The sequence below is a fragment of the Camelus ferus genome, chromosome 22 (assembly GCF_009834535.1).
Source record: "Camelus ferus isolate YT-003-E chromosome 22, BCGSAC_Cfer_1.0, whole genome shotgun sequence".
Taxonomy (NCBI): Eukaryota; Metazoa; Chordata; class Mammalia; order Artiodactyla; family Camelidae; genus Camelus; species Camelus ferus.
The window spans coordinates 20,908,749-20,935,298 of record NC_045717.1 but is presented as its reverse complement, the minus strand read 5'-3'; the positions used below and the strand labels follow the sequence as shown (position 1 = coordinate 20,935,298).

Sequence of the window (26,550 nt, the reverse complement as noted above, 5' to 3'; positions counted from 1 at the left end):
AAAAAGTTAATAGACCCTTTAATGCAAGTCCAGGCTGAAAAAAAAATAATAAAGAAATTCCTGGAGTGGCAAGTAGCCAGCTGCTCAGCCCTGGAGAGGGTCCTGGCATCCTGGTCAGAGCACATAAGTGAATGGGGGGGACCTTAGAAGCTGGAGCTGACTATGGCCACCGCTCCTGCAGATGCAAATGCTGTCCTGTCATAAGAGGGAGACAGGATGCGGGAGGCAGCCCACAGAGGCCAACCCCCTCGCTGGGCTTCTTATCTGAGCCAGTGGGGGCTGAAGAGACTCATTGCACTGTCTTGGGGGGGCCACCGTGAAAACTCCAACTGGCCTTTGGCATAGGGAGATGCCCCAATCCTCCAGGTTCCCGGAAACTGGTGGTAACTAGATGATGGGGGGCGGGAAGGGGCGGCAGTGATAGGACATCAGGTAAGCCCGAGGGGCCGGGGTTCTGATCCAGCTGCCGAGCACCCGCTGTGAGACTTCAGGGGAGGTGTGGGAGGGCGGGGCGTTTAGGACTCTGCCGGCTTCTTGTTGGTCTTTTTCAAAAGCCTCTTGAGGGTGGGAGACATGAAGTAAGGCCTCTCGGCAGTGCCATCGTTCCTCTCCAGGTCCTCCACTGCAGAGAGAGGCCCCAGAGCAGGCGGTGTGAGCAGGGCCCACGGGCAGGGGCCTCCAGGGACAGGGCAGGCGGATGGGGGCCACAGAGAAGCCTCAGAGGGTTAGGAAGCAAGAAACATGGGGATGGGAGGCGGCAGACTGGGAACGGGACACACACTCGCTCCCCACTCCCAGGCCAGGAAGCCCCTACATGCACCCCGGGTCTACAGGGAGGAAACGAGGAGGCCTGCCTGGCCCCCAAGCCAGCCTCCCCTTCTACTCCTCCACGTCGGCCCGCTTCCCCTCCTCCGCACTCCCCTTCAACAGGATGTCTCTCAGCTCGGGCGACATGAAGTAGGGTCGCTCCTGAGAGCCGTCATTCCTTTCCAGGTCCTCACCTGGGCTCCCCCCAGGAACCAGCAGGAGGAAAGTGGGGTAGTCAGGAAGGGAGGGGAGGAGGGAGGCAGGGAAGAACAGGGAAGCCAGCAGGCATGGAGGAGAGGCAGAGAAAAGAGAAAACAAAAACAAAAGAAAACAACAACAAAAAAAAAACAGACAGATGGAGAGACCAGAGTTAGTGGCAGCCACAGATCCCCCCAACAAAGCCAGAAACTCCAAAGCTGAGGGCCCAGGGGCAGAGAGTTCCAGCCACAGCCTGGACCAGGGGACAATAGGATGGAGCAGCTCTGAGTGCAGAGGGAAGCCATGGGGGCATGCCGGGGCCCTAGGATGAGGGACAGTCAGGCCCTGGGGTGGCTGGGGGCACCAGGCATGCCAACGTGTAGCCCCATCGGAGGGAGATGTTCTGCCCAACAGGGAGAAGGGAGTCAGGGCCCATCGAGGGTCAGGGAGGGGTCACTCACAGAAACAGAGGAACAGTGTATCCACACACATTCCGTAGACGCTGAAGAAGCCATGTGCAATCAGGTAGGAGCCGATGATTACCGTCTGGAAGAGGAGAGACAAGCTGTTCCCACCCCTGCTCCTGCCTAAGGCAACCCTCCTGGGTTGGAGTCTCGCCATTTCCTTGCTGATAAGCCCCTCCTCTGAGGCCTTCCTCTGGCTCCAATTTTATGCAAGTTTAAGACATGACAGGTTTAACACTAGTCTGTGTCTATCCCATTTATTGCTAGATCCCCAGACATTTGGAGACTCACAGAACCTTGCTAGGTACCTGTAAACATTTATGGGCTGAAGTGAGTGGACTTCAGAGATTGGCCATAGTCACTCATCTTAGAACTAGTAAATAGAGAACGAAGATAAAAATCTAGGACACTGGGCCCCAAGGCCTGCACTCAGATACTGTACTGCCCTTTGAGTGATGCCTTAACCCATCCATGGCCTCATCACCTCCCTGCCCCTATCTCCACCTCCTCACCCCTTCACTACCTCCACACCAGCCACATTGATTTGCTCACTGTTCCTGGCATAGTCCCTGCACGTCCCCTCTGCTTGGATGCTGCCTGCATTGCCTTCAGATCTTAGATGTGATGTAACTTTCATGGTGAAGCCCCCGGACTCCCATGCCTGCCCAATCTTCCACCACAAGCTCTAATAGTCAGTTCTCTGTAATTCTGCCCTGCGGCACATACAAGTTTGCAATCACACATCTACACACATCAGCATCAACTAATGTCTATTTATTCCTGCATGGTAAGGCCTCTTTCCTCATAAAGGAAAAGGTCCATCTCATGCCTGGAACAGAGGACGCACTTAATAAATGTTTGTGGCCTGAATTAATCACCAGTTCCCCACCTCTGAACCCCATCCACATCTGTTTATTTTTTGAGGGGGGAAGGTAATTAAGTTTATTTAGATATCTCATTATTATTATTATTATTATTATTATTATTATTATTATTATTATTATTATTATTATTTATTATTATTTTTTTTTTTTTTTAGTGGAGGTTCTGGGGATGGAGCCCAGGACTTTGTGCATGCTAAGCATGTGCTCTACCACTGAGCTATACCCTTCCTGCCGATCCACATCTGTCTAGTCAAAGGAGGCCAGGCGAGTTCCAACAACTCCTTCTCCCCAGACCCCTGTCCATCCCCAAAGGTTCATACCAATATAGGGACCCAGTAGTAATTGAGGGGTGGTGCTGTGTCCTGCACGATCCTGATTCGATGGGTGAAGAAGAAGAAAGCCAGGATTCCTGGAGAGGGATGAGGGTTCTGGATAAAGGAAGTAGCCCCCCCAACAAGACCCCAGGGGAGAAGATACTCATCACAGAAAATGTGGGGGCCCAACAGCAGTTCACAAGTCGTCCCCAACAGGCTCCCTGCAGCTGGACAGGCTGGGTGAGCGGCACTCACCCACACTACCCACGATCAGAAGTTTGCCCAACAGGAAGAGGAAGTCAGTAACTTTGTCCAGGACGGCCACTCTGCAGGGGACAGAGGGAAGCAGGCATGAATGATGGTTCAGAGCCCTGAGGAGGAGGGAGTTGGCGAGAGAGTGTTTTCCCTGACCTGATGATGTTTCTCATGAGCAGGAAGAAGGCGTTTCTGGCCGAAGTGCAGAAGTTGGTGCCATAGATGGCAATCTACAGGGAGGTGGGAGGGATGAATCAGGCCTACCGGGTGGGAAATGAGGGCTTCTCCCACCCAGCAGGAGCTGCGGGATTACTTCCTGGCCCCAGGCCTACTCACCATGATGTAGGCATTTCTGTTGAGGAATTTGATGAATTTCTCCAGGCACCAGAAACAGCATTTGAGACAGGTCATGAGGAACTTGGCAAATTTGTTCTCCGCAGCTGGCAGACAGGGGAGGGATGCAGCGGTGAGAGGGGACCCCACTAGCCTGGTAAGACCCCCCCCAGACCTCCCCCTTACAGGAACTTGCTACAGCCCTGGACTCAGAGCCCACCTTCTCCAAGAGAAGGTGAGAAGAGACTTGATCCAGGACCCTTGGGGTCCTGCCCCACACCCTAGTAGGAGCTAACCTGGGCTGGGACCCTCAGCCCCGCCCCCCTTTTTAAAAAGGGGCACTCAGCCCAGTCTCCAAGACAGGGCTCAAAGACAACCCACAACACCACCCCGGCCCCACCTTCCAGACAGAAGCCAATTCTTTTTTTTTTTTTTTTTGACATAAGTCAATTCTTGATGCTTCCCTGGCTCTACCCAAAAGGTCAACCAATCCCATCCCAACCCTCTCTTCAGAAGCCAATGGTGGTTCAGGACTCTTGTTCCTGCCTCCTCAGCAATATGAACACCACTCATTGGGGCTCTCAGCCACGCCTCCATCATAGGAACCAATCACTCAATCCCCTCAGCCCCACCCTTTCCCCCTCTTTGGCAGGAACCAATCCCTGCCTCACCATCTTAACCCCACCCCCACACAAGAACCAAACCCAACCTGCCCCTTAGCCCCACCTACTATGGGAGTCAGGTCCAACCACATGTGGGCCATACCTTTCAGGCGCTGATCCAAGTATTCCAGCATCACTCGGATGATCTGCACAATGGCCAGAATGAGGGCGCCAAAGGCCAGGGAGCCTGTATGATACCTTTGGGCCAAGAGGGTGGTCAGTGGCCAGGCCAAGACTCTTCCATTCCATCTCACTCCCACCCCCAGCCCATCTGGGACCCCACCTGAGCGCCCGGCCGAAGGCAGAGAAGAGCGGGAAGGCAGGTAGGTCATCCGGCTTGTTCAGGGCCCAGTAGTAAGAGGCGAAGGCCCCAGCCAGCGTGACCTGGCCCAGCGCCAGCACAAAGTTGGCCAGCCAGAAGAACATGAAGACATTGAAGATCTGCAGGCCCAGGAGGGCTCGATGGTAATTTGACTCACCACCATAGAAGGCGAACTGACAGTAGGCACCAGGGCACAGGCGGGATTCGTTGGAGGAGGGGAAGGTCTGTGGGAGGGACACAGAGTCACATCATAGGGGCTGGGGTTCAGAGTGGGCTCTGGGCATCAGGTCCTGATCAGGTAGACAGTAGGGTGGGATGGGAGTCATAAGGATCAGAGTTAAGTCAAGAGATTGGAGGCTTAGGATAGGGGTTTGCAAAAGGGGTTCTAGAAGAAAGATTAGGGTTCATGGTTTCAATGGGCATCAGTGAGGTGGCACAGGCTATCTCGGGGCTCAATGGAGTGACCATGTGGACAGATCACGTGTGGCAGACATCAGTATGAGGACCACAGGGGTCAGGTTAGGGCCTTGTGAAAAGCAAGGAAGGGGTTCTAGAAGCAAGAACTGGCCATTAGGGTTAAGAGAGGGGTGTGGGAGCAGGAAATGAAGTCAAGGGGGAGAAAGGTGGATGGTTCAGCACTTGGGTGGGGGCAGCTGCCAGGTTGAATCCTTCCCTTCCATGCCCCCAACATCCAGCACAGGACATACAGCAGGCACCAAATGTTTGTTCAATGGTCCCAAGTGGAGATGAGAGGCTTCAGATCATCTGTGGGCTGCTAGGGAAATAGCCATCCCCCCATCTCCGAACACCCACCTCAGGGTTGCAGGTTTTCCCAGCAACTGAGCAGGCAGTGTCACTGAAGATCTTATAGACGGCTTCGTTGGAAGTAGACAGGAAGCTGGAGGCTTGTTAAGGAACCCAAGGTCTGGGATTAGGGATTCCAGGGGCACCTGGGGAAGAATCCATTCCCCCACCACGTTCTGGCCTTGCCCTCAAGCTGCAGGTCACCTCCAAGTTAGGCACTTAGCCACCCCCAGGGTGGGAGATCGGGGTCTGACAGTGGATACGTAGCAGTGCTAGCCCAGTAGGCGATGCAAAGACACAGCAGGAAGAAGGTGACCAGTGGGTACAGCAAGGAGCACATGACGTATCCCACAGCCCTGTGGAGGAGCAGAGACACAGGCATCAAGGCCAGAGCAGCCCTGGGACCACCCTAGCCTGATCCCCTGGCACCCTGGCACCCACCTGCTGGCTTCTTTGATGAGTGCAATGGCGATGAGAATTCTCTTCCGTAGAAAGATGAGCAGCAGGATGATAATAACCTCGAGGATGCTCAGAATTATCACTGCAGGGGGCAGAGGGTGACCGAATCTGCTACCTGCCTGGGATCCCCACCCAGGCCTCACTGGGGGCAGGAGTGGGGAGCTGGGACTCACTGAAGGCCATCCAGGTCTGGCGCAAGTGCAGGTATACGCGGAGGTCTGTCTGGAAGCCAAGGTCCACCAGGGAGATGTCGGAGCCGGCCTCACCACGCAGTCGAGCGTACTCCATGTAGCAATGAAATATTCCTGCATGGGGGAACCACTGTGCTACGACTGCCCTCAGCCCACCAACTGCTCCCCAATGTTGCAAAGCAGGTACAAAACCACTCCCATTTAACAGAAACAAAAACCAAGGCTGAGAAGGGTTGCCACTGCTTGCTCCTGCCTCAGGGCCTTTGTACTTGCTGTTCCCACTGCCTGGTACAGTCTCTCTGCAACAGGATCCCTCACATCCTCCAATCTCTGCTCAAATGTCACCTCATGAGACCTTCTAGGATCCCTTCCCCCATGTAGAATCAGACCCTCTCACACTCTGATTTCTCATCTCCCTTCACTGCTTTGGCATCCAAGAGGATTTCTGGTAGGTTTCTTGTCCATCTTGCCCATATCCTCAGGAATATAAGCCCCACGAGAGTAAGGATTTGTCCTGTTTTATTCATTGCTATGCCTGCTAAGCCCAGGACCTAGAAGACTGCCCAGAAAACAGTAGTCACTCATTAAATGAATGAATGAATGTCAGGATACTGTGTGGTCTGAGGCTTTACTGACCACTTTGCCCCCTTGTATAATGATTCATGGGTGAGGGGGGAGGATATGGGCGCTAACATTCAGTGGGGCAGCTTTAGGAATTTTCAGAATTCTCCTTAACTCTCTGTAGAAGAAAATTATAAAATACAGATAAGTACCAAAGAATGAGTCACCTAAACTGCCAGCACCCAGACAGAAGCCACTATTAATACGAATATTTTAACATCTGTATCCTCTGATTTGGTTGCATTTCTGGCATCTTTCCTCCTGGAAAGTTTAAATAAATAAACAGAACAGGAGGCACTGGGATCTGAGCACGGCCTCTGGGTTCCATAGGCCTCAGATCTCCAGGGCCCTCCTCCATTTCTCCTGGACACTATCTTCTTCTCATTAAGCCTCCTAACAAGTAAATACTAATTATGCCCATTTTATAGAGGAGGAAATTGAAGCATGGAAAAGTTGAGTCTCTCGCCCAAGGTCATAGAGCAAAGAATTGGCAGAGCCAGCGTTTGAAACCCTGGACTTCCTAGTGCCACAGCATATGGCCTTAACCACCGTGCTAAATGGTCTGCTTGAGAAGGCCTTTACTCTTCGATGAAATACAGATCCCCTCCTGTTTTGGAAGATTATGATTTAACCCATCTCGCAGGGATGAGCACTGAGGTTATTTCCAAGGGTCTGCTCTCATAAACAAAGTTGAGATAAACATCTTCACAAATATTTCAGATCAAAGATGGAGGATGCCTGATGGCTCAGGAGAAGATTCTCCATGGGCCACTGACAGCTCAAAGGGCCTAGGCATTTTGCAGACGGTGGGGAGGGGAGGGCGCAGGGAAGAGGAGACGCACCATAGCCCAGCACCAGAATCACCATGACGATCATCACCCAGACCATAATGCCAGCCAAGAAGCGGAGCAGGACGATGAACAGGAGGCTTATCACCATGGCGATGACCAGGCCTCTGGGGGATAAAATGAGGGCATGAGCAGACCCTTTCCCCTCACCAGTCTCAGACAGGGCAGCCCAGGGAGGGCTACCTTCTCTCTCCACTTACATGACAATCCAGTACCAGGAGACAGTGTAATCTTCAAATATCCGCATGGCCAACTGTCGGGCCTCCAGGACTCCATTGGCCTTCCTGGGGGAAGGCAGATGAGGATTAGGTCAGACCTGCCTCCCTGCCTGGGCCAGCCCCAGGGGATGCCCTGTCCCACCCAAGAAAACGTGATGTGGGCATGGTAGGTTATGGTCCTCACTTGGCGCCTTCCACCAGCTCCGTGACGTTTTTCCGAGCACCGAGTCCATCCTCATAGGTTGTCTCGTTGCCCACCATGAGGACTCCCTTGTGGGTATGGATGGCGGGGAAGCATCGCTGGGCCACTGCATGGAGCAGGGGATGGGACCAGTCAGGCTGAGCCCCTGAAACCTCCCCATGCCCCTCCTGAGCTCACGGGACCACCTGAGCTCATGGGACCCCAGACTCACGGGGTTTGCTGGGGGTGAGGACAGCGGGGCAGTCGCCATCCCGGAGCACCTCAGCCACACCCTGCCAAGAGAGAGGGAGTGGGTTAATTCTGCAGGTCGGCACTCTCTATCTGTCCCTGCCCGGGCTCCAAGGACAGCCACCCGCTTACCTTGTTGTTCTTAAAGCCAGGCACACAGAACTCCTTATAGTATTCAAAGTCCTGGGATTTGTGAGCGTTCAGGTAGGTGAGGTAACGGTTGGGGCATTTCTCCACACAGATCTTGGAAGGGCAGAAGGCAGGATTGGGTAGGGTCAGAACGGACACCTTATCCCCTCTCAAGACAGAGGTTCCACCCCCTCCCCCTTATTCACCAGGGAGAGAGAAAGGCCTGGGATTCACCAGGGAGAAAGAACGGACTGTGAGAGAAGCTCCAGCTATAGAAGGAAAAGGACCTGATGATGGAAGGAGGGGTGAGGGGACGGGAAAGAGGCTGGGAGGGGACAAGTTACCTGTGGGGTGGGACACTGGAATTCCAGCAGGACCAGAGGGCTGGCACACTTCACAATGTTGAAATAAAACAGGTAGGGTTTGTTCCTGGGGTTGGGGAAGGGAGATGGAAACTGTCAAGACTTCTTAGTCAGCCTATGTAATATACCTTAATGAAAACAACAACAACAGTAATAATGCTGCTGCAGCAACTCCATGCTGGGTGCTGTTCTAAGCACTGGACATGTATTGGCTCATCTAACCATCACAACAGCCCCATGAGGGTGAGACTGTCATGATCCCCACTTCAGAGATGAGGAAAATGAGGCCCAGAGAGGTTGAGACACTTGTCATAGGTCACACAGCCAGGGAATGGCACAGCTTAGATTAAACCTGCTCTTTACCTCACCTGTTCATCACCACCTGACATCAGATTGGGGACTATCTCCTCTCTGTCTTCCCCCTAATACGTGGGCCACCAGAGGACAAGGCTCTGAATGTCTCATTTAGTGCTGTGTCCTAGAGCAGAGGCTGGTGATGGTGGGAGTTTTATAAATACTTGTTGATCAAACTAGTGGATGGATGGAGGTGGGGGAAACCTAGAACCTTCTCCCCGTTGCTGATAAAGGTCTCTCACCCATTCCTCCCCAGCCCCAGCAGGCACCAAGGAGACAGACTCACGCGTTTTTTGTGCCCTTCTGCCCGCAGAACTCGCCTCGGCTATCAGTGGGGTAGATCACCTTTCGAGGGTCCCCATGGGTCCAAGCTGTGGAGGGATCCACGGATGCTGAGGCGCTGCCACTCCTTAGCACCAGCCCCACTCTGCCCCAGAGGCTATGGCTTGCCCTCCCACCCTGGAACCCCAATACCCTCCCCTCCTCTGCTCACCTATGATGCCTACAGCCACATAGCCCACAATGGCCAGGAGGAGGAACACACAGCAAATGGTATCTGTGCAGCCCCTGGGGAGCAAGGGACCACATCAGGGTGGGAGTATTGGTGTCCTGTATATCATGAATTCATCCTACCTTGCACACATACACATATCCAAGGGCTATTTGGACACATGTTCCTGAGGGGTCAAAGGGCATGTGTATTTTAAATGTTAACACCTTTCACTGCAGCACTAGTTACAATTGCCAAGATATAGAAGCAACCCAAGTGCCCATCCATAGATGAATGAACAAAGAAGAAGTAGTGCATATATATACATATATAGGAATGTAATATATAACACATATAATATTATAATGGAATACTATTCAGCCATTAAAAAGAGTGAAATCTTGCTATTTGCAGCAACATGGAATGGACTTGGAGGATATAATGCCAAGTGAAATAAGTCAGAGAAAAACAATGTATGTTATATGTAAAATCTAAAAAACAAAACAAATGAACAAACAAAACAAAACAGAAACAGACTCATAGATGCAGAGAACAAACTGGCAGTCATCAAAGGGGAGGTAGGGGGGACAGAGGAAACAGGTGAAGGGGATTAAAGGTACAAACTTCCAAGTATAAAATAAATGTCATGGAGATACAATATACACATCAGGAATATAGTCAATAATACCGTAACAACTCTGTATGGTTACAGATGGTAACTGGCCTTATTGCAGTGACCATTTCATAATGTATAAAAATATCAAATTACTATGTTGTATACCTGAAATTAGTATATTATGTTAGTTATAACTCAAACCCCCCTCAAAATAAATTTTAATACCTAATGCTATATTGTCCTCAAAGCAGGTTGCAGCAATGTTCAGCTCTCTTTGGATTGAGTGCCTATTTCCCCACATCTTTACCAGCATTACATATCAATGTTTTTAAAATTTAAGCTATTTTGTGGTGATCATTTTGCAATGTGTAGAAACAATGTATCACTATGTTATGCACCAGGAACTAACATAGTGATGTAGGTCAATTATACTTCAAACAAAATTCATAGAAAAAGAGATCATATTTGTGGTTACCAGAGGAAGGGCAGGGGGGCATTGGATGAAGGTGATCAAAAGGTACAAATTTCTAGTTATAAGATAAATAAGTACCAGGGATATAATGTACAACATGATTAAAATCATTAACACTGCTGTAGGTTATATACAAAAGTTGTTAAGAGAGTAAATCCTAAGAGGTCTCATCCATAAGACTTCCTCAAAAGGAAACATATTCTTTCTTTTTCTTTTCTTTTCTATCTATGAGATAATGGATGTTCACTTAACTTATTGTGATAATCATGATATTTGGAAATGAAATTATTATGCTGTATACCTTAAACTTATACAGTATTATATATCAATTATATCTCAATAAAACTGGAAGAAAAATGAAAAAAAACATGTTTCACAAACCATGTTAGCACCTACTCAAGTTTTTAAAACTATTTTTTTATCATAAGATCAAATATGAACATGATAAAATTTAAACCATACAGGAATGTATGTAATTAAGAAATGTCTCCCATATAATTCACCTCACCATGAGTAACCTCTATTAATGGTTTCTTGTGAGCCCTTTATTTATTGGTACAAGTGTTTTCCAAAAAAAATTTTTTTTTTGCTAGTGAGGGTATAGCTCAAGTGATAGAGCGCATGTTTAGCATGCACAAGGTCCTGGGTTCAATCCCCAGTTACTCCTCTAAAAATAAATACATAAATAAGTAAACCTAATTACCTCCAAAAAATTTTTTTAAAAATTTAATTCAAGCATGATACATCCACTGTTTATGTCTTATTTTTTCACTTAGTAAATTGAGAGGGATCCAAAAGAAAAAAAGATTTAATTAAAAAGTTTTTTTAAAGAAACAAAACAAATCTTTTAAAGAGATGGATCCACATCACTACTTAGAAAGACTCAAGTACACTTTACCAGCTGTGTAATACTATAACCTAAGGATGCACTGTTGTAACTAGTATCTAACTAGTTCCAAGAGATGCAACCCAGATTGTTGGTTTTCACCATTTTCAAAAAGGCAGCAGTATCATACATTTTTGTCCATGTATGCAAGGTTTACTAGGAGAATTATTTTCCTAGAATTTTAATTGCTAAAACAAAGAGCTGAACATTAAAAAAAAAAAAAAGTTGTATTTCTAAGTTCCCTCCAAAAAAGACTATCAACTAGTTTCAGAGCAGACTATAAGTCAATCTTTTTTCTTAATTGATGTAACAGTGATTTATAACATTATATTTCTACTTCTGTATATTCTAGTCTGTCAATCTTCTATGTATGTGTGTGTGCATGTGTGTGTGTGTGAGAGAGAGAATATTTTTAACCTCTGCCAATCTGTGACAGGGAAATTCTATTTGGTTATTGTTTTGTGTTACATTCCATTACTTTCCAGTGAGTTTGAGCATTCATTTCTCCATTAACTCCATTTCGACAGCATTTCTTGTTCTATAAATGATCTGTTCCAGTCTTTTGCTTGAATTTTAAAAGTTCATTTGTAAAGGCTCTTTGTATATTAAGGAAGTTTTTCTTATTGTTCTTTTATCTTTAAGTTTCTTTATCGTTAAGTTGCAAATATTAATCACTAGTTCGTTGGCGAACAGATGTGGGGCTGTGTGTAAAGAAACAGGGGTGGAGGCAGTGTTAGCAGAGACCCCTCCCCTCCCAGGAGCCCAGAGACCTTACCTGTTGTAAATGGGTCCTTTGAAGGCGGGGTCATACTTCTGCGGTGTTCCTGAAAATCAGCCAGAGGTACCAAGATGGGACTGGGAGATCACCCTTCCCCAGAGGTCCCTAGGGGTGTCTTTGGCCACGGGAGGAGTAAGATTCAGATATCCTGCGGATTTTCTATCACCTGGCGACCACTCACTGGGAGGGGGCTGGAAAGGGGCCCGTCAGTGAGCCCGGTGGGGAGGGGAGGGTCCAAAATAGGATCTGGAAGGTTCCCACAGGAGTACTAGGGAGGCGGCGACGAGGCTCTTCGGAGGAGGGAGTTTGGAGGGACCTCCGGGTGAAGACTGGGGTGAGGGATGCTGGCAGGTGATGATGAGGGGCCTACAGGAAGAGATCTGAAATTCCGCTCGCCCCTCAGCCCCCATCCTCGTCCTCCCGCTGCCCCCCTCCAAGTTGCCAGGCCCGCGTGCGGGCGGCGGGCGCTGCCTACCGTGCTTCCCGTAGTAGTGCTGCCGCTCGCCCGCCATCCCTGCAGGTGCCCAGCCCCGCCGGCCGCCCGCCTGCTCCCGTGCCCGCTTGGCCCTCGGGTCCCGACGCGCGGGCGTCCCGAGGGAGGGACCGAGGGACCGACTGGCGGCGGCTCCTCCCAGCAGAGCCGGGCGGGGCGGCCCAAACCGGTCAGACCGGCCCTAGTGGAGCGGCTGCCTCCGGACAGACTGGACCGCGAAACGGAGGGAGGCAGGGAAGGAGGAGGGGGCCGGGCGGGGCGGCAGCTGCTCCCGCCACTCACCCGCCGGCCGGATTTAGCCCTCCCCGCCAGCCGCCCAGCCCCCACCCCGGGCACCCTAAGGCAGCGCTCCGTGGCCTGGGTTCCCCCCACCACCCACCAGGCGACACCGCCTAGAACAACCCTCCACCCTGGAAGGCGCCTGATAATTGTCCCATTCTCAAGGTACGGAAACTGAGGCGCAAGGAGGTTAAATCTCTAGCCAGGCGCCACAAAACCGGCAGTTGGTTTTGCTGAACTCAAACAACCAATTATAGCCTATTCAGGCTGAAAACTCTCAAGCCAGTGGTGGTGGGGGGGAGGGTGTTTGTTTCTTCTGGTCTGCATTCTTAAAAAAATTAAATGCCAGGAGTTAAATATTTGTAGTCTATTTAAAAATCCACATCGCCAGTCTCTTTAAAACGGCGACTTACAGTCCCCATGTCACATCCCTGCCTGGCTCTGATCCCTCTGTGGCCCCTGAGGCTACACACCTGAGCTAGCCATCCCTGCACACCCTCACAGTGGATAATCCTGAAGCCACTGTTTTGGAGAACAAGTATTTACTGAGTGCCTACTGGCTGGGCACCAGGAACAGGGGCAAATGAGAGAGACCCAGTCTTGTGGGTCTGTCCTGGTGGAGCTGACATCCTTCTGGGTGCATCTGAGCCAGAGGATAGTCAGGCCAGTGCCTTCCTTTCCCTGAGCCTCAGTTTCCTCAATTGTGATATGGGGCTAAAGCATAAAGGCAAAATCAGCCAAAACTAGGTACAGGTACCAGGAGATATTCAGTTAGCGCAGATGCACTATATTGTCAGTGTAGGGGAGTTCAGCGGATGTGGGGGTATACAGTAGGTATGGGGGTACTGCCAACATGGGGCATATAGCCCACATGGAGGTATACAATTAGGGGTGTTTAATCAGTGTGGAATATACAGTAGGGTAGTGGTATACAGCTGGTGGAAGGTATATAGTCAGTGTGGGGTTGCACAGCTTGTGTGGGAGTACACAGCCCCCACGGCTGTATCCTCCCTTCATCATGTGCCTGTTCTCACTGCATCTCTCAACAACCCTTGGGCCCAGTTGTATACTTACAGTACAACCAACTATACAGAGCATACAGCAAGCAAGGGTCATAAGTGTGGTTATATACAGTTGGTGCTTAATTGTAGCTGCTGCCTCAGAGTCAGGCACCCCCTTGTGGGGCTCTGGTCACCAACTCAGCTTATCCTGAGAGAAATGTCACCTCCCCCTCCTAGTGGCTTCCAGCTGTGGAGGCCCACCTGCCCCCTGGCCCACAGGCTTGAGCAAACAGACAGTCAAGGCCCCAGGCTCAAAGCCATGCCCTTGAGTGACCAGGCCTCCCAAAGTAGTCCTCTGGTTGCCACAGTCCCACCCAGTCCGAGCGGTGCCCAGGCCACAGCCTCTCCTCTTCCCAGATACACTCGGTCCCCTGGGGACACACTGGCAGACGCAGGCCTTCAACCACCAGCTCCACCCTGATGATGCCCAAATGTGGACCCCTGGGAGTGGGGAGGGCATAGCTCAAGTGGTAGAGCGCATGCTTAGCATACACAAGGTCCTGGGTTCCATCGCAGTACCTCCTCCAAAAATAAATAAGTAAACCTAACAATCTCCTTCTCAAAAAAAATTTTTTTAAAATGTGGACCTTTGGGGAGGGCCTCACCCCAAGCTGCATGTCCCTGTGACTCTGCCCGCCAGAAGCCCACAAGGGGTCTCATGGGCACCTCCCACTCAGCATGGCCACATCAAGCCCTTGCGTGTCCCCCAAGGTGCCCCAAGTCAGAAGTGCTCAGGCTGGAAACCTGGGATACCTCTCTGCTTTATATCAGCTTTGCCTTCAGAATTTGTCTAGAATCCAACTATTTCTCACCCTCTCCTCAGCCCCCACCCTTGTCACATGGCTGTCATCTCCTGTCTGGACAGTGCAGCTCCCACCCTTGTCCTGCACTGTTCCCCCAACAGCGGCCAGAGGAGCCTGTAAACACCCAAGTCAGGGCACATCCCTCCTCTGCCCCGAACCCGGAGGAGACTCCCATCTCACTCTGAGGAAAAGCCCAAGTCCTCCCTGCAGCCCACGAGGCCCTGCCTGCTCTCCTCGTCACCTCCCTGACCTCACCTCCTTCACTCTCTCCTCTCCTCGCTCTGTTCCAGCCTCGCTGGCCTCCTGGCCATACACAAGCTCACCAGGCACAGTCTCCCTTCAGGACCTCTGCAATGGCTGTTCCCTCCACCTAGAAAGCTCTTCCCCGTGGAGACATCTACATGACTCCACCTTTTTCATACCTCTGCTCAAACATCACCTCCTCAGAGACTTTCTCTGACTGTCCTAAGACAGCGCCCTTTCCCCCTTTCCCCTGTTACCTGGTTTCATGTTGTTTCTTACCACCTAACACCACTCATTTATATATTGGTTGTTTACTGTCTGCCCGCATGTTTACTGCACAGGGCAGGGACTGATGTCCGTTTTGTTCAGAACTGTGTCTCCAGCGCCCAGCATAGCACCTGGCATAGAACAGGCCGGCAGTCAGGGTTTGTTAAATGAATAACCACAGCATATAATCCATGTATGCATAGCTAAAACTGAAAATAAAAATGCAGCTTTAAGGGGATGGGGGATAGCTCAGTGGTAGAGCATGTGCTTAACATGTGTGAGGTTTTCAATCCCCAGTACCTCCGTTAAAAAAAATTTTTTTTAAAAGCAAGGGAAAAAAAAGCAGCTTAGAGTTTTCCAGGTGCCCATATTAATTTGCAAATTTTATACATATAAGAATTTAATATATATTAAGTGTGAAATTTCCAGTTGGCAAGGAAAGGATAATCAGTCACTAGCTTTGACTGTGCATTTGGAAGAAAATGAAGTTAACTCCACCTCCAACACCTTGCAAAACAAATTCCATGTGGATTAATCATGCAAATATAGAAAACTGAAAACTCACAAGTATGAAGGGAAAACACAAGAGCATATTTCAACCTTCTGATAAGAGGTGGGACCAGTAAGATGGGTGGAGGAGAGAGAAGGCAGCTCAGGAGGTTTCTAGTATCAGCCAAATAGCAGCCAGATTGGCAGTGGGAGCTGTCAGATAAGAACGGCTTGTGCTAACCAAGGAGTACGTTTCAGACCCTGGCTCAGGGCTCTTTACCAAATAGGCACTCCTATTAACAAGCCATTTTACAACAGAGAAAACCGTAGGTCAGGGAGAGGAACCTGCATGCCCAGTACCCTAGCAACAAGTGGTGGGTCCCTTCTCCAGTTTTGATGGGTGAATGGGAGCCACTGAGGGTGTTTGAGCAGGAGCATGACAGCATGTTCAGGCTGGGGAGGCGAAGTCTCAGTCAGTTCTCAGGGAAATTTGGTGGCTGTAGCTGGGACAGTTGAGCTATGGCCTTGTAGTGTGAACTTGTCAGATGGAATTAAAGATGCAGAGCTAGGCGCCTGGTGTAGCCTTGGCTCAGGGCCTTGCCTTGTGGGTGGCTCAGGAAATATAAGAGGGAACATTGGTACTGTCATCTGATGGGTTCCATTAGCTCTCATTTTAACATTAGCCAAGGGGGGACAGAGGGAGGGGCAAAGCGAATCCTAATGGTTTGATAATTGAGCCTGATTCAAACCCTGCAGGGTGGAAACTTGCTGTATCTTTGCAACAATGCCCCAGTGCCTCCCTATCACTGGTTTACTGAGTGCCAGGTGCTCTTCAGAAACATTACGCGGTTTACCTCAATTCACCCTTATAGCAACTTTGTGGGTTGATCCCATTTGACAGATGTGAAAACTGAGGCCCAGAGAGACATAACATGCTGGGGCCACAAAGCTGGTGAGCCACAGAGCCAGGCCACCCTGCTCCCGAGTTAGTGCTTGTATGAGGTTCCTATGGCTGCTGTAAGCTGTGACCACCAATTTGGCAGCTTAAAAACAACACGAATTTATTATCTCAAGTTTCCAGAGGTCAGACATCCAAAGTACATCTCACTGGGCCAAAATCAAGGTGCTGGCCAGGCTGCAAGCCTTCTGCAGTCTCAGAGAATCTTCTCCCTTGTTAGGTCTCCTCCTCTGACTCCCCTGCCTCCCTCTTTTCTTTCTTTTTTAATTCCTTTTTTTTTTGTGGGGGCGGGTAGGTAACCAGGTTTATTTATTTATTTATTTTTACCAGAGGTTCTGGGGATTGAACCCAGTACCTCTCGCATGCTGAGTACACACTCTACCACTGAGCTATACCTTCCCCCTCCGTCTTTTTTTTCTTTTTTCTTTATTTATGTGCTTATATTACAATATATTTTAAAAAATTGAAGTATAGTTGATGTACAATATAATGTTACAGGCATACAATATAGTAATCCACAATTTTCAAAGGTTATACTCCATTTACAGTTATTATAAAATATTGGCTACATTCCCCATGTTGTACAATACATCCTTGTAGCTTATTTTATACCTGATAGTTTGTACCTCTTACTTCTCCTGCCTCTATCTTTCTCCGCCCCCTTCCCTCTCCCTACTGGTAACCACTATTTCCTTCTCTACATCTGTGAGTCTGTTTCTTTTCTGTTATATTCACTAGTTTGCTGTATTTTTTTAGATTTTCGCATGTTAAGTGGTATCTTACAGTATTTGTCTTTCTGTCTGACTTATTTCACTTAGCATGATTCCATCCATGCTGTACGCCAGAAACTAATACATTTTAAATCAACTGTACTTCAATTAAAAAGCAAACCAACAACCAACCAAGCCATTTAAAATATGGGCAGAGCCTACCCAGCTAGCTCGGTCGGTAGAGCATGAGACTCTTAAAATATGGGCAGAAGAACTGAACAGACATTTTTCCACAAGAGGAAATGCAGATGGCCAACAGGAACATGAAAAGTTGCTCAACATCACTAGTATCAGGGAAATGCAAATCAAAATCACAATGAGATATTATCTCACACCTATCAGAGTGGCCATCATCAAAAAGAACACAAATAACGAATGTTGGCAAGGATGTGGAGAAAAGGGAACCCTTCTACACTGTTGGCGGGAATGTAAATTGGTGCAGTGACTATGGAAAACAATATGGAGGTTTCTCAAAAACCTAAAAAGAGAACCACCATATGGCCCAGCAATTCCACTCCTGGGCATATATCTGAGCTCTCTTTTCTTTATAAGGAAACTTGTTCTTGGGCCCACCTGGATGAGCCTGGATTAATCTCCCCATCTCATGATCCTAAATTTAATCTCATGTGCAAATTCCCTTTTGCCACGTGAGGTAACAGAGTAACAGGTTCCAGGAATTAGGATGTGGACATCTTTGGGGGGACCGTTATGCTGCCTACCGCAGTGTGTTAATCATTCAGGCCAGGGTTCGCAAACCATCCCCCATGGGGCAAATCCATCCACCATGGTTTCATAGGGTTCAAAGCTAAGAATGGTCTTTCTATTAAAAAAATTTTTTTTTAATTTACGATGTATCAGTTTCTGGTGTCAGTGTAGTGATTCACTTATCTGTGTTGGAATGTTTGTAACTGCTGATTCAGTTAAATATACGTATATATACACACATACACGTACTCTTTTTCATTTTTTTTTGGAGGAGGGAGGCAATAAGATTTACTTTAATGGCCATATGGGGGATTGAACCCAGGACCTTGTGCATGCTAACTAAGCACACACTCTACCACTGAGCTACACCCTCCACCTGGCCATATTCTTTCTCACTACAGGTTACTGCAACCTATTGAATATAGTTCTGTGCTCTACAGTAGGACCTTATTTTTAAATGACTGAAAAACATCAAAAGAAGACTATGTCTTCATGTGAAATTTCAAATGTCAGGGGCCGTAAGTCTAATTCTCTTGGCCCAGAGCCATGCTCATTCCTTCTCATCTTGTCCAGGCTGCTCGCTTTCATGTTGTCTATTGCCTATGGCAGACTTAAGCAGCAGTGATAAGAGACTGTATGGAGCCCTTAGAGCTGGAAATATTTACTCTCTGGTCCTTTACAGAAGTTTGTTGCCCCCTGGTCTCTAGGCAGTGAACTGACATGTGTTGAGCCCAAGTCTGCGCCCCGCCACCCTGCTTCATGGGCTCTGCTGACAACGACCAGGAGAGGTAAGACGTGTCATTTATCCCCCTCAACACTGGTGGGGGGGGGGGATTGACAAGCCCTCTCCCTCTCCAGGCTGCCATTTTCCCATGTGGAGAATGGGACTCAAGTTTGCATTTCCTGGTAGGTATTGCCAGGACCTGATGCAGAAAAAACCAATTAGCACAGGTCTGGGGTCCAAGGCTTCCAGAAACGCTAACTAGGAGTGAGGCCCCATTTGACAGAGGGGGTAAACTGAGGCCTTGTGTTCCAACCACATAGCTGGTGAGCTGTGCATCGAACCAAGGCCCTGCTGGCTCCAACCCAGGCCACTTCGTTGGCAGATGCTGGGAGAGATGTGACAATGGTGTGGGAGAAGGTCTGGGAAAGTTGGGCCATAAGACCAGGTTTGGGGAGGGGAGGCAGCCCTTGGGTCCAGGCCTGGCTGGGCAGGATGGCCGGTCCACCCAGCTCAATGGGCGTAGGAGGTAAGAGAACAGAGAGAGGCTGCCTGGTCACGATCCTCGTGCCAGGACATCAAGTGGCACCCAGCCCCCGTGGCTTCTGGTTACAGGCCAAGTCCACAAGGCCTGCAGCAGCCCCAGGCCTCGCCCACGCAGCCAGGCCGGCTTACCCCGCCTTCCCAGAAATCTGTGTATGGGTAATGGACATCTCAGCTGCCCAGACAAGTCCCTTTGACAAAAGGTTTGGGGACAGCATCTGGGTAGGAAAACTAGAAGTGACTCCACTGAGAGCAATGCTGGGAGCAAGAAATAGAGCACCTACTGTGTGCTGGGCACTGAAGCAGACATTTCCTTCCAGGAACTCATTTGATTCCTACAACAAGGCTCTGAGGGTAGATGGCATAATGGAGAAACAGAGGCCCAGAGATGCTTCATGACTTGTCTGAAATCACCCAGTCAGCGGGAACTGGGATTTTGAACGCTGCTCCTTTTCCTCAGCTGTGTACTCTGCAAAGAACTCCGATTAACCGGGCATTTACCATAGACCCAGTTCCAGTGCAGTGCTAGACCCACAGGAGTTCACTGGTCCCTTGAGGTAGACCTGAGAGGGAGCGGACACTTTAACCCCATTTTCTAGACTGACAGACAGGCTCAGATATATGAAAGGTACAGACACAAAAGGTTCAGGGATACTTGAAAGGGTCTGTGCTGGTACAGAGCTGGGAACAATGGAGCTGGTGTGGGGGGAGGAATAAATGAGGAGTTTGGGACTAACATATACACACTTCTATATATACAATAGACAGGAGGAGGGTACAGCTCAGTGGAAGAGTGTGTGCTTAGCATGCACGAGGTCCTGGGTTCAATCCCCATGCCTCCATTGTAAATAAATAAATAAACATAATTACCTCCCCCAAAATAAAAATAAATGGAATGATAAAATATAAATAAATAAAAAGAGAAAAAACAACCTGAAATGACCTTTTAAAAATTTTTAAAGTAAAATAGATAACAAGGATCTACTGTATAGCACAGGGAACTATATTCAATATCTTGCAATAATGTATAATGGAAAAGAATCAGAAAAAGAATATATATATAAAAATCTGAATTACTTTGCTTTTGCTGTACACCTGAAACTAACACAACATAATTGTAAATCAACTATACTTCAATTTAAAAAAGGAAAAAAGAATGGAGCTGGGACTGGAACACAGCCAATGCTGGGTTCCAGAACCCAGCTGAGAGTCAGAACTCTGGTTTGCTTTTTTGTATGTCTGTTCATTTATTTAGCACCTTGGTAAAGGCAATTCATGCCCCCTGACCAATGCTATCACTTCTGGGCTGGTCGCCTGGCTTCTGCCATTGCACCCTAGAGGCCAGAGGGCCCTTGTGAACCGGAGTCAGGTCAGGTCCCTCCTCTGCTCAGAATTCAATGACTCCTATCTCTCTCGGAACAAAAACCCAAGTCCTCCGGGGGTGCACAAGGCCCTGTCCACTCTGCCCATCCCTTCTCTGCCCTCACCTCCTGCCATTCTATACCTCAACCTCTCCACTCCAGCCATGTGGACCTCCTCACGGCTCCTCAAACATACCAGACACACTCCCCCACCCCAGGACCTTTGCACAGGCTTTGCCCACTGCCTGAAACATGACTCTCTTTCTTATTCCATTAGTCAGGTCAGTATGTGGCCTTCTCTGATCCTCTGATTTGAAATTTTAAACCCTGCCTCCAGGCCCTTTAGATCAGGCCCACCCTTCCTTCTGGCTACACTTTTCTCCAGAGCCCTTCTCTGATATTCTCAGAATTTTCCTCAGTCATCTTAGTATGTGGATCCCTTGCAAGAATGTCAGTTCCTGGCAAGCACATTGCCTGCTGTATCTCCAGGGTTGAACCTGGCACTTGGGACCAAGTATTTGCTGAAGGAGGTTATCAATGAACTTGTTTACGTTAAGTAACCTGTATGCTTATCAAGATTAAACAACAACAACAACAAACAACTTCTGGCAGCACAAGCCTTTAGACTAAGAAAAATCACTCTCCCTCTCACCCCTGGCCCAGAGCCCACACTTCCTCACATTGGGAGCAGTTCCTCTCACTGGTTTCCCTTTCCTCCTTCCAGAAAATGTCTACATACATAAGCAGATATGTAGCTATTTATCCCTTACCCCGCTGTTTTGTTACACACCCTGTTTCCTACTTTGCTATTTCGCAGACTGACATCATTGGACTTTGTTTCCCCGTCAGCAAGGTTAGACATACTGCATCTTTTTACAAGGCAACATAGTATCCCACCCTAGGAACAGTACTGTTTCTCAGTAAACCAGCCTGAGGAGCTTTAAAAAAAGATACAGATGCCACACATACACAAAGAAATGAATAGTCTAAGCTCGGGAAAGAGACTTCTTGGCTGTGTTACCTCTGAGCTGGGGACAGCTAGCTGAGGGTATGTGAAGGGTTCTTTCACAGGGAAGGCTAAAATCTGTGCGGTTGAGGGCTTATTTTTAATTTTCAGCCTCCCCCACCCCAACAGAGAGAATATATTAATTTTGTTATGTAAGAGTTTAAAATCTGATTTAAAAATAAGCTTGGGGAGGAGAGGGTAATAGCTCAGTGGTAGAGTGTATGCTTAGCTCGCACGAGGTCCTGGGTTCAATCCCCAGTGCCTCCATTAAAAAAAATAAACAATAAGCCTCCCTTTGGGGATTGACTGGAAGGAGGCAGGAGAGAACTTTCTAGGGGCGATGAGAAAGGCCTTACTTGACATCTGCAAATTTATTCTAAGGGCCAGATATTAAAGGTTTTTTTTAACTATTTATTTTTATCTTTTTTTAGTGGAGGTACTGGGGATTGAACCCAGGACCTCATGTAAGCTACGCATGCGCTCTACCACTGAGCTGTACCCTACCCCCAGATATTAAAGATTTTAAGTTTTGTGGTTCACATATCATCTCTGTCACATATTCTTCTTTTAAGAACCATTTAAAAATGTAAGAGCCACTCAATCCATTGGCTTTACAAAAACAGGCCACAGTGCAACAGTGTAACAATACTTAACACTACTGAACTTAAAAATGGTTAAGATGGGAAATTTTGTTATGTTTTTTAACCACACACACAAAAATAAAAATAATCATAATACTAATAGGCCGTCCTTGGGCATAAGGGACCTCTGGGGGCTGGTAATGTTTTTTTCCTGACCTGGGTGCTGCTGAGATGTGTGTACCCTTTTATGTACGAATTTTCTACTTCAATAAAAAGTTCAAAATATTCCCCTCGATTGGTTCAACTTAAGATGGTCCACCCACAAATGCACAACTTAATGCAACTGTCCCAAAAGACTGAAGAGGTTTCCAGGCACTGATGTGAGGGAGAGATCACCTCCAACACATTAAGCAAAAAAAAAAAGCAACACAATGTGAAACACACAACTTTTCATTCAACAAATGTATCTGTTGAGCACCGACTTTGTTACCATGTGACAGACACTGTGGATACACCTTCAAACTAAACAGATATGCATTCCTGCCTCACAAAGCTAGCACTTTAAGGGTTTCTTAACATTTTTGTAAAAGAGGGGGGAAAAGCCACTAAATAAAGAATATGTGTAGTTGCATGAGAAGGTCTAAGGCCTAGACCCTGGAAGAAAACACAACAAGTTGCCATGCAGATATACTGCAAGAAAGAAGTGTGATATTGGGAGAGGGAGCAGGAAGCAGATTTTATAAAGCTATAAAGTCTTTTGTATCTTTTTTTGTTTGGAAGCATGTGAATGTGTTATCTCTTTCCAAAAAAAGTTGCAATTAACAATACCCTCTCCCGACAATGTTTTTTAAAAACTCAGATGCCAGCGCCCTGCTGCTGGCTGAGTTGAATTCTCTAGTGAATGGGGCCATGGAATCTACTTTTTAAACAAGCACTATTACTTTTTTCCCCTCACCCCATCAGTCTATTGTTTTAGGTTACCTAGAATCTTTTTCCATGCTGCTCATGTCAAGGGTGGGCTGAGAAGTTTGGCAGTGCCCCTTGCTGACATCCGCCGGGGCCAGGAGCCATTTCCTGGCTTCCTCAGAGATGCTGCTTTCCTCTAGATAAGGTGTCTGCTAGGGAGGGAACTTTCTGCCCTTATCAGTCCAGTCTAAGTATACACCCTGACAGAGGGCTGCCTCTCCATCAGCTCACAGAAAATCCATATCCCCAGTATCCCCAGTCCCAGAGGCCTCGGAGCACGTAGAGGTCACCTGGCAGTGTGCAAAACACTTCCTACCAGTCAGCACGGTCTGCCCAGCCCTACTGATGAGGATATGGAGTTTCAGAGAGGTCACCAACTCACCCATGGCCACAGAGCTCATCTGTGTCAGAACAAGGATTTGAACCTGTGCGTGTCTGACATTACCCCCTAAGTTGGTGACTGATGGGAAGGCACTAGGGCACAAGGGAAGGATACCTGAGCCACTCTTTGCACATTGTTCCCAAAGGAAAGCTCCCCGTTATCTGGCAAAGACTTCACAGGGCAGCCTGAGGGTCCTCAGTTTTTGGGTCTGATGAGAATGGACCATGTACAAATTAAGCAAGGATCACCCCCCGACACACAACTTGGAGGATTCAAGCAATGTGGTCCCTCTAGAGGAAGTGAGGGCCTGACTGCAAGACCCAGCTGAAGTCTCCATCTCACGATCCCCTGGGCCTCATAGAGATAAATCATTAAGCAACTGCATGCTTTGTTTGCTGTTGTCACTCCCTAGATCACACTTCTCTCAGATCTTCCCACGGCTGGCTCAACCCCCAGCCTTTGGTCGCCTAAAATAATCCCAGATGACCCTACACATACACACACACACAGTGTCCTGTTCATTGCCTCACTACACTGACAACAACCTAAAATTACCTACTGATTCAAGGATTTTTCTGCTTTGTTCACTGCTATGTTGTCTGTGTCCGGATGCTGCCTGTAGGATGCTCAGTACATACTTGTTGATGCAATGTTCTCCCAGAGCCCAGGACCAGGTCTGTTAGGCATGTAGGTCCCCTGTCTCAGTGTGGTCCTGGCAGGACCTGGGAGGGTTTACTCAGGCCCATCCATAGCTGGCTCCTTTTGGCCAAATTCAAGGCTGGGTGAATCCCATCATTGTCTACTCTGCCCCAGCCTTGCCTCAGGGAGACCAACGATCTCTCAGGTGCTGCCCACAGGCAGGCAGGACCCCAGATGGATAATCCCAGATCAGAGACAGCCAGCCACACCCAAGGGACACACAGCAAAGACAGCCACAGGGTCTGGGGCTTGGGCCAAAACCAAGAGCAAGGAGGCCCCTCAGGAGGTTGGGGCTGGCAGCTTCAAGCAGGGAGGGGAAAAGTTGGGCGGCTGCCAGGTCCCAGTGCTTCCCTCTTGGCTGGGCTGGGCGTGGAGAGCCTGGCCTCCCATATCTGTTTCTCTTTGCAGCCTCTGGAGGCCACAGTCCCTGGGGGTAGGGAGGCACTGCTCTAGTCCTGTTTAAGCTTGTTTATGAGTGGTTTCCGGCCCCCTCCCCAAGGCTCTTCAGTCTCACAGTTTCCAGGAAGTTTCAGTCACACAAGGAGGGGTGTTGGGATCCCCTGCCCCAGGGCAGTGCCACATGGGGCGTGTGCCCAGCTCAGCCCTGGGAACCCAAAATGGGGAAGAAAAAGGAGAAACTGAGGACCACATCACCCCTCCATTGGAACCAGGGGAAGGAAAGCACCCTAGAAAGCGGGTGGAGAGGAAGCCTCATCTTGGCCTCATCTGGGCCGAGAGGGAAGGCTGCCTTCAGAGGTTCAAGGGAGGGGGTCCCTGTCGCCAAGACTCCGTGAAATGGGAGCTAGCCCCACCTCCCTCGGCCCTTTATATAGGGAGGGGAAAGTTTCTCAACTGTTTCCTGCTTTCTTCTTGCCCCTTCGCCGGTGGGGCCCTCGTTTCCGCCTTCCCTAGGGGGAGGGCGAGACCCAAGGGGCTCCCACATTCGGTCTGTCTAGTCTGGCCTCAGTTTCCCTATCTGACCAAAAGCCCAGGACAGCTGACATCTAGGGGGATGTGCGCAGGAGGAAGACGTGTACAAAGGGGAATGGAAAAGGAGGAGGATTTGGGGAGGTCGGGGCCCTGGTCTTCTTCCCAGCCCCAGTTGCCGTACCTCCCCTCCCCCGCCCTGCATCCGAGCCGCCCAGATAACGGGAGCTCCCCTGGCGGAGCATGCGCCATGAGTCCTGGCCCATCAGCCGGAGAGGGAGCGGGGGCTCCCGAGAGGGGACGCGGGGCAACCCGGCGGAAGCAGGGAGGCGTGGGCTCTGCGCAGAGCAGAATTCAAGGCCGGGAAGCAAGAGGGGGGCCCCGGGCTGCAGCGCGGGTGTTTAAGATCACGGACGTCCCCCACCCCCAAGGCCTCCACACAACCCAGCAGAGGCAGCTCCTACCGTAGACTTCGTCCTTCCGCTCGTCCACCATGGCCGCGGCGGGCGGGGAAGGGAGTGCGAGCCAGAGCGACCCCAGCCCCGGAGGGCGGGAGGCTCCGCCGGCTGCAGCTCCCCGCCCCAGGCCCGGCCCCGCCCCTCCCGCCGGTCGGCCCCGCGGGCCCCATCCAATGGGAGCTCCGAGCGGGCGGAGGGGCGGCACCCGGGGGGCGGGGCCGGGCTCTGGATGGGGTGGGGCCCCAACCTTTGTTTCCCATCTGGGCTTAGGAGAGACTCTCTCCGTGTGTTTAGTGGGCAAGAAGCAGTCGTCATTCGTTCAACCATCTATCCATCCATTCATTCGCCAAATAGATACTAAGCGCGGACTATGTGCCAGTGAACAGACAAAATGATGCTATTTTCATTCATCATATTGGCAAGAATTTTAGTTTGGTAACATCAAGCTGGGTGAGCTGATGCTGTGGGTCAGAATGTTCTCTGGCAGAAAGATTAAATCCCAATCGTCTCCACCCTGTGCGGTTCCTCTCTGCCACTGACCCTGGAGAAGTCATCGCAGGTGTGTATGTATGGGGAGTACGTGCCAAAGAGTGTTACCTGAAGCTTTGATAGTTATTGTAAAAATGGGGGAGGGTATAGCTCAAGTGGTGGAGTGCATGCTAAGCATGCGTGAAGTCCTTGGTTCAATCTCCAGTACCTCCTCTAAAAATAAAAACAAAACCTAATTAACCCCCCACCAAAATTTAAAAAATAATATTTTTTTAAATGGGGGAGAACTTGTGTATTCATCAATACAGGGGTGTATACAACACAATAGACACAATGGTATCATCACCATGCAACAGATAAAAAGAATGAAGTCATCTGGGGAATGCAAATTAAAACCTTACAATACACCTCTACACACCTACAAGAATAGTTAAAACTCAAAAGATTGAGGT

General features: G+C 49.2%; 1 protein-coding gene and 1 long non-coding RNA gene across 4 annotated transcripts; one reads left to right on the top strand and one right to left on the bottom strand.

Moving 5' to 3' along the window:
* SLC44A2 (solute carrier family 44 member 2) lies at nt 1-25,765 on the bottom strand. Of its 3 annotated transcripts, none has more exons than XM_032465642.1 (22): nt 12,373-12,556; nt 11,895-11,943; nt 9,149-9,222; nt 8,942-9,026; nt 8,284-8,368; nt 7,943-8,053; nt 7,794-7,854; nt 7,565-7,688; nt 7,363-7,446; nt 7,157-7,269; nt 5,676-5,807; nt 5,485-5,584; nt 5,307-5,399; nt 5,053-5,137; nt 4,201-4,463; nt 4,021-4,115; nt 3,259-3,362; nt 3,079-3,152; nt 2,923-2,993; nt 2,674-2,762; nt 1,467-1,551; nt 1-622 (listed from the first exon to the last, which is right to left on the bottom strand). In XM_032465642.1, the coding sequence occupies exons 1-22, from the start codon at nt 12,407-12,409 to the stop codon at nt 516-518; spliced, it is 2,121 nt and encodes a 706-aa protein (XP_032321533.1). In that variant the 5' UTR covers nt 12,410-12,556; the 3' UTR covers nt 1-515. The 3 variants fall into 3 exon arrangements, with proteins under 3 accessions (XP_032321533.1, XP_032321532.1, XP_032321531.1); XM_032465641.1 differs by lacking the exon at nt 12,373-12,556 and adding an exon at nt 25,616-25,765 and having other exon boundaries at nt 307-1,001; XM_032465640.1 differs by having other exon boundaries at nt 307-1,001.
* LOC116659044 lies at nt 12,714-19,998 on the top strand. Its single transcript, XR_004314320.1, has 3 exons — nt 12,714-12,834; nt 18,673-18,753; nt 19,550-19,998. It is a non-coding gene; the product is annotated as an uncharacterized LOC116659044 (long non-coding RNA).
* Nucleotides 25,766-26,550: the final 785 nt, after the last annotated feature.

Bases quoted from the DNA above. Each gene is read 5' to 3' on its own strand.
- SLC44A2 (XM_032465640.1), bottom strand. From the start codon at position 12,409: ATGGCGGGCGAGCGGCAGCACTACTACGGGAAGCACG. The intron at 11,944-12,372 runs GTAGGCAGCGCC...GCTGATTTTCAG, and splicing joins GCACTACTACGGGAAGCACG to GAACACCGCAGAAGTATGAC. The intron at 4,464-5,052 runs GTGGGTGTTCGG...TCCCTCCCACAG, and splicing joins GGAAAACCTGCAACCCTGAG to ACCTTCCCCTCCTCCAACGA.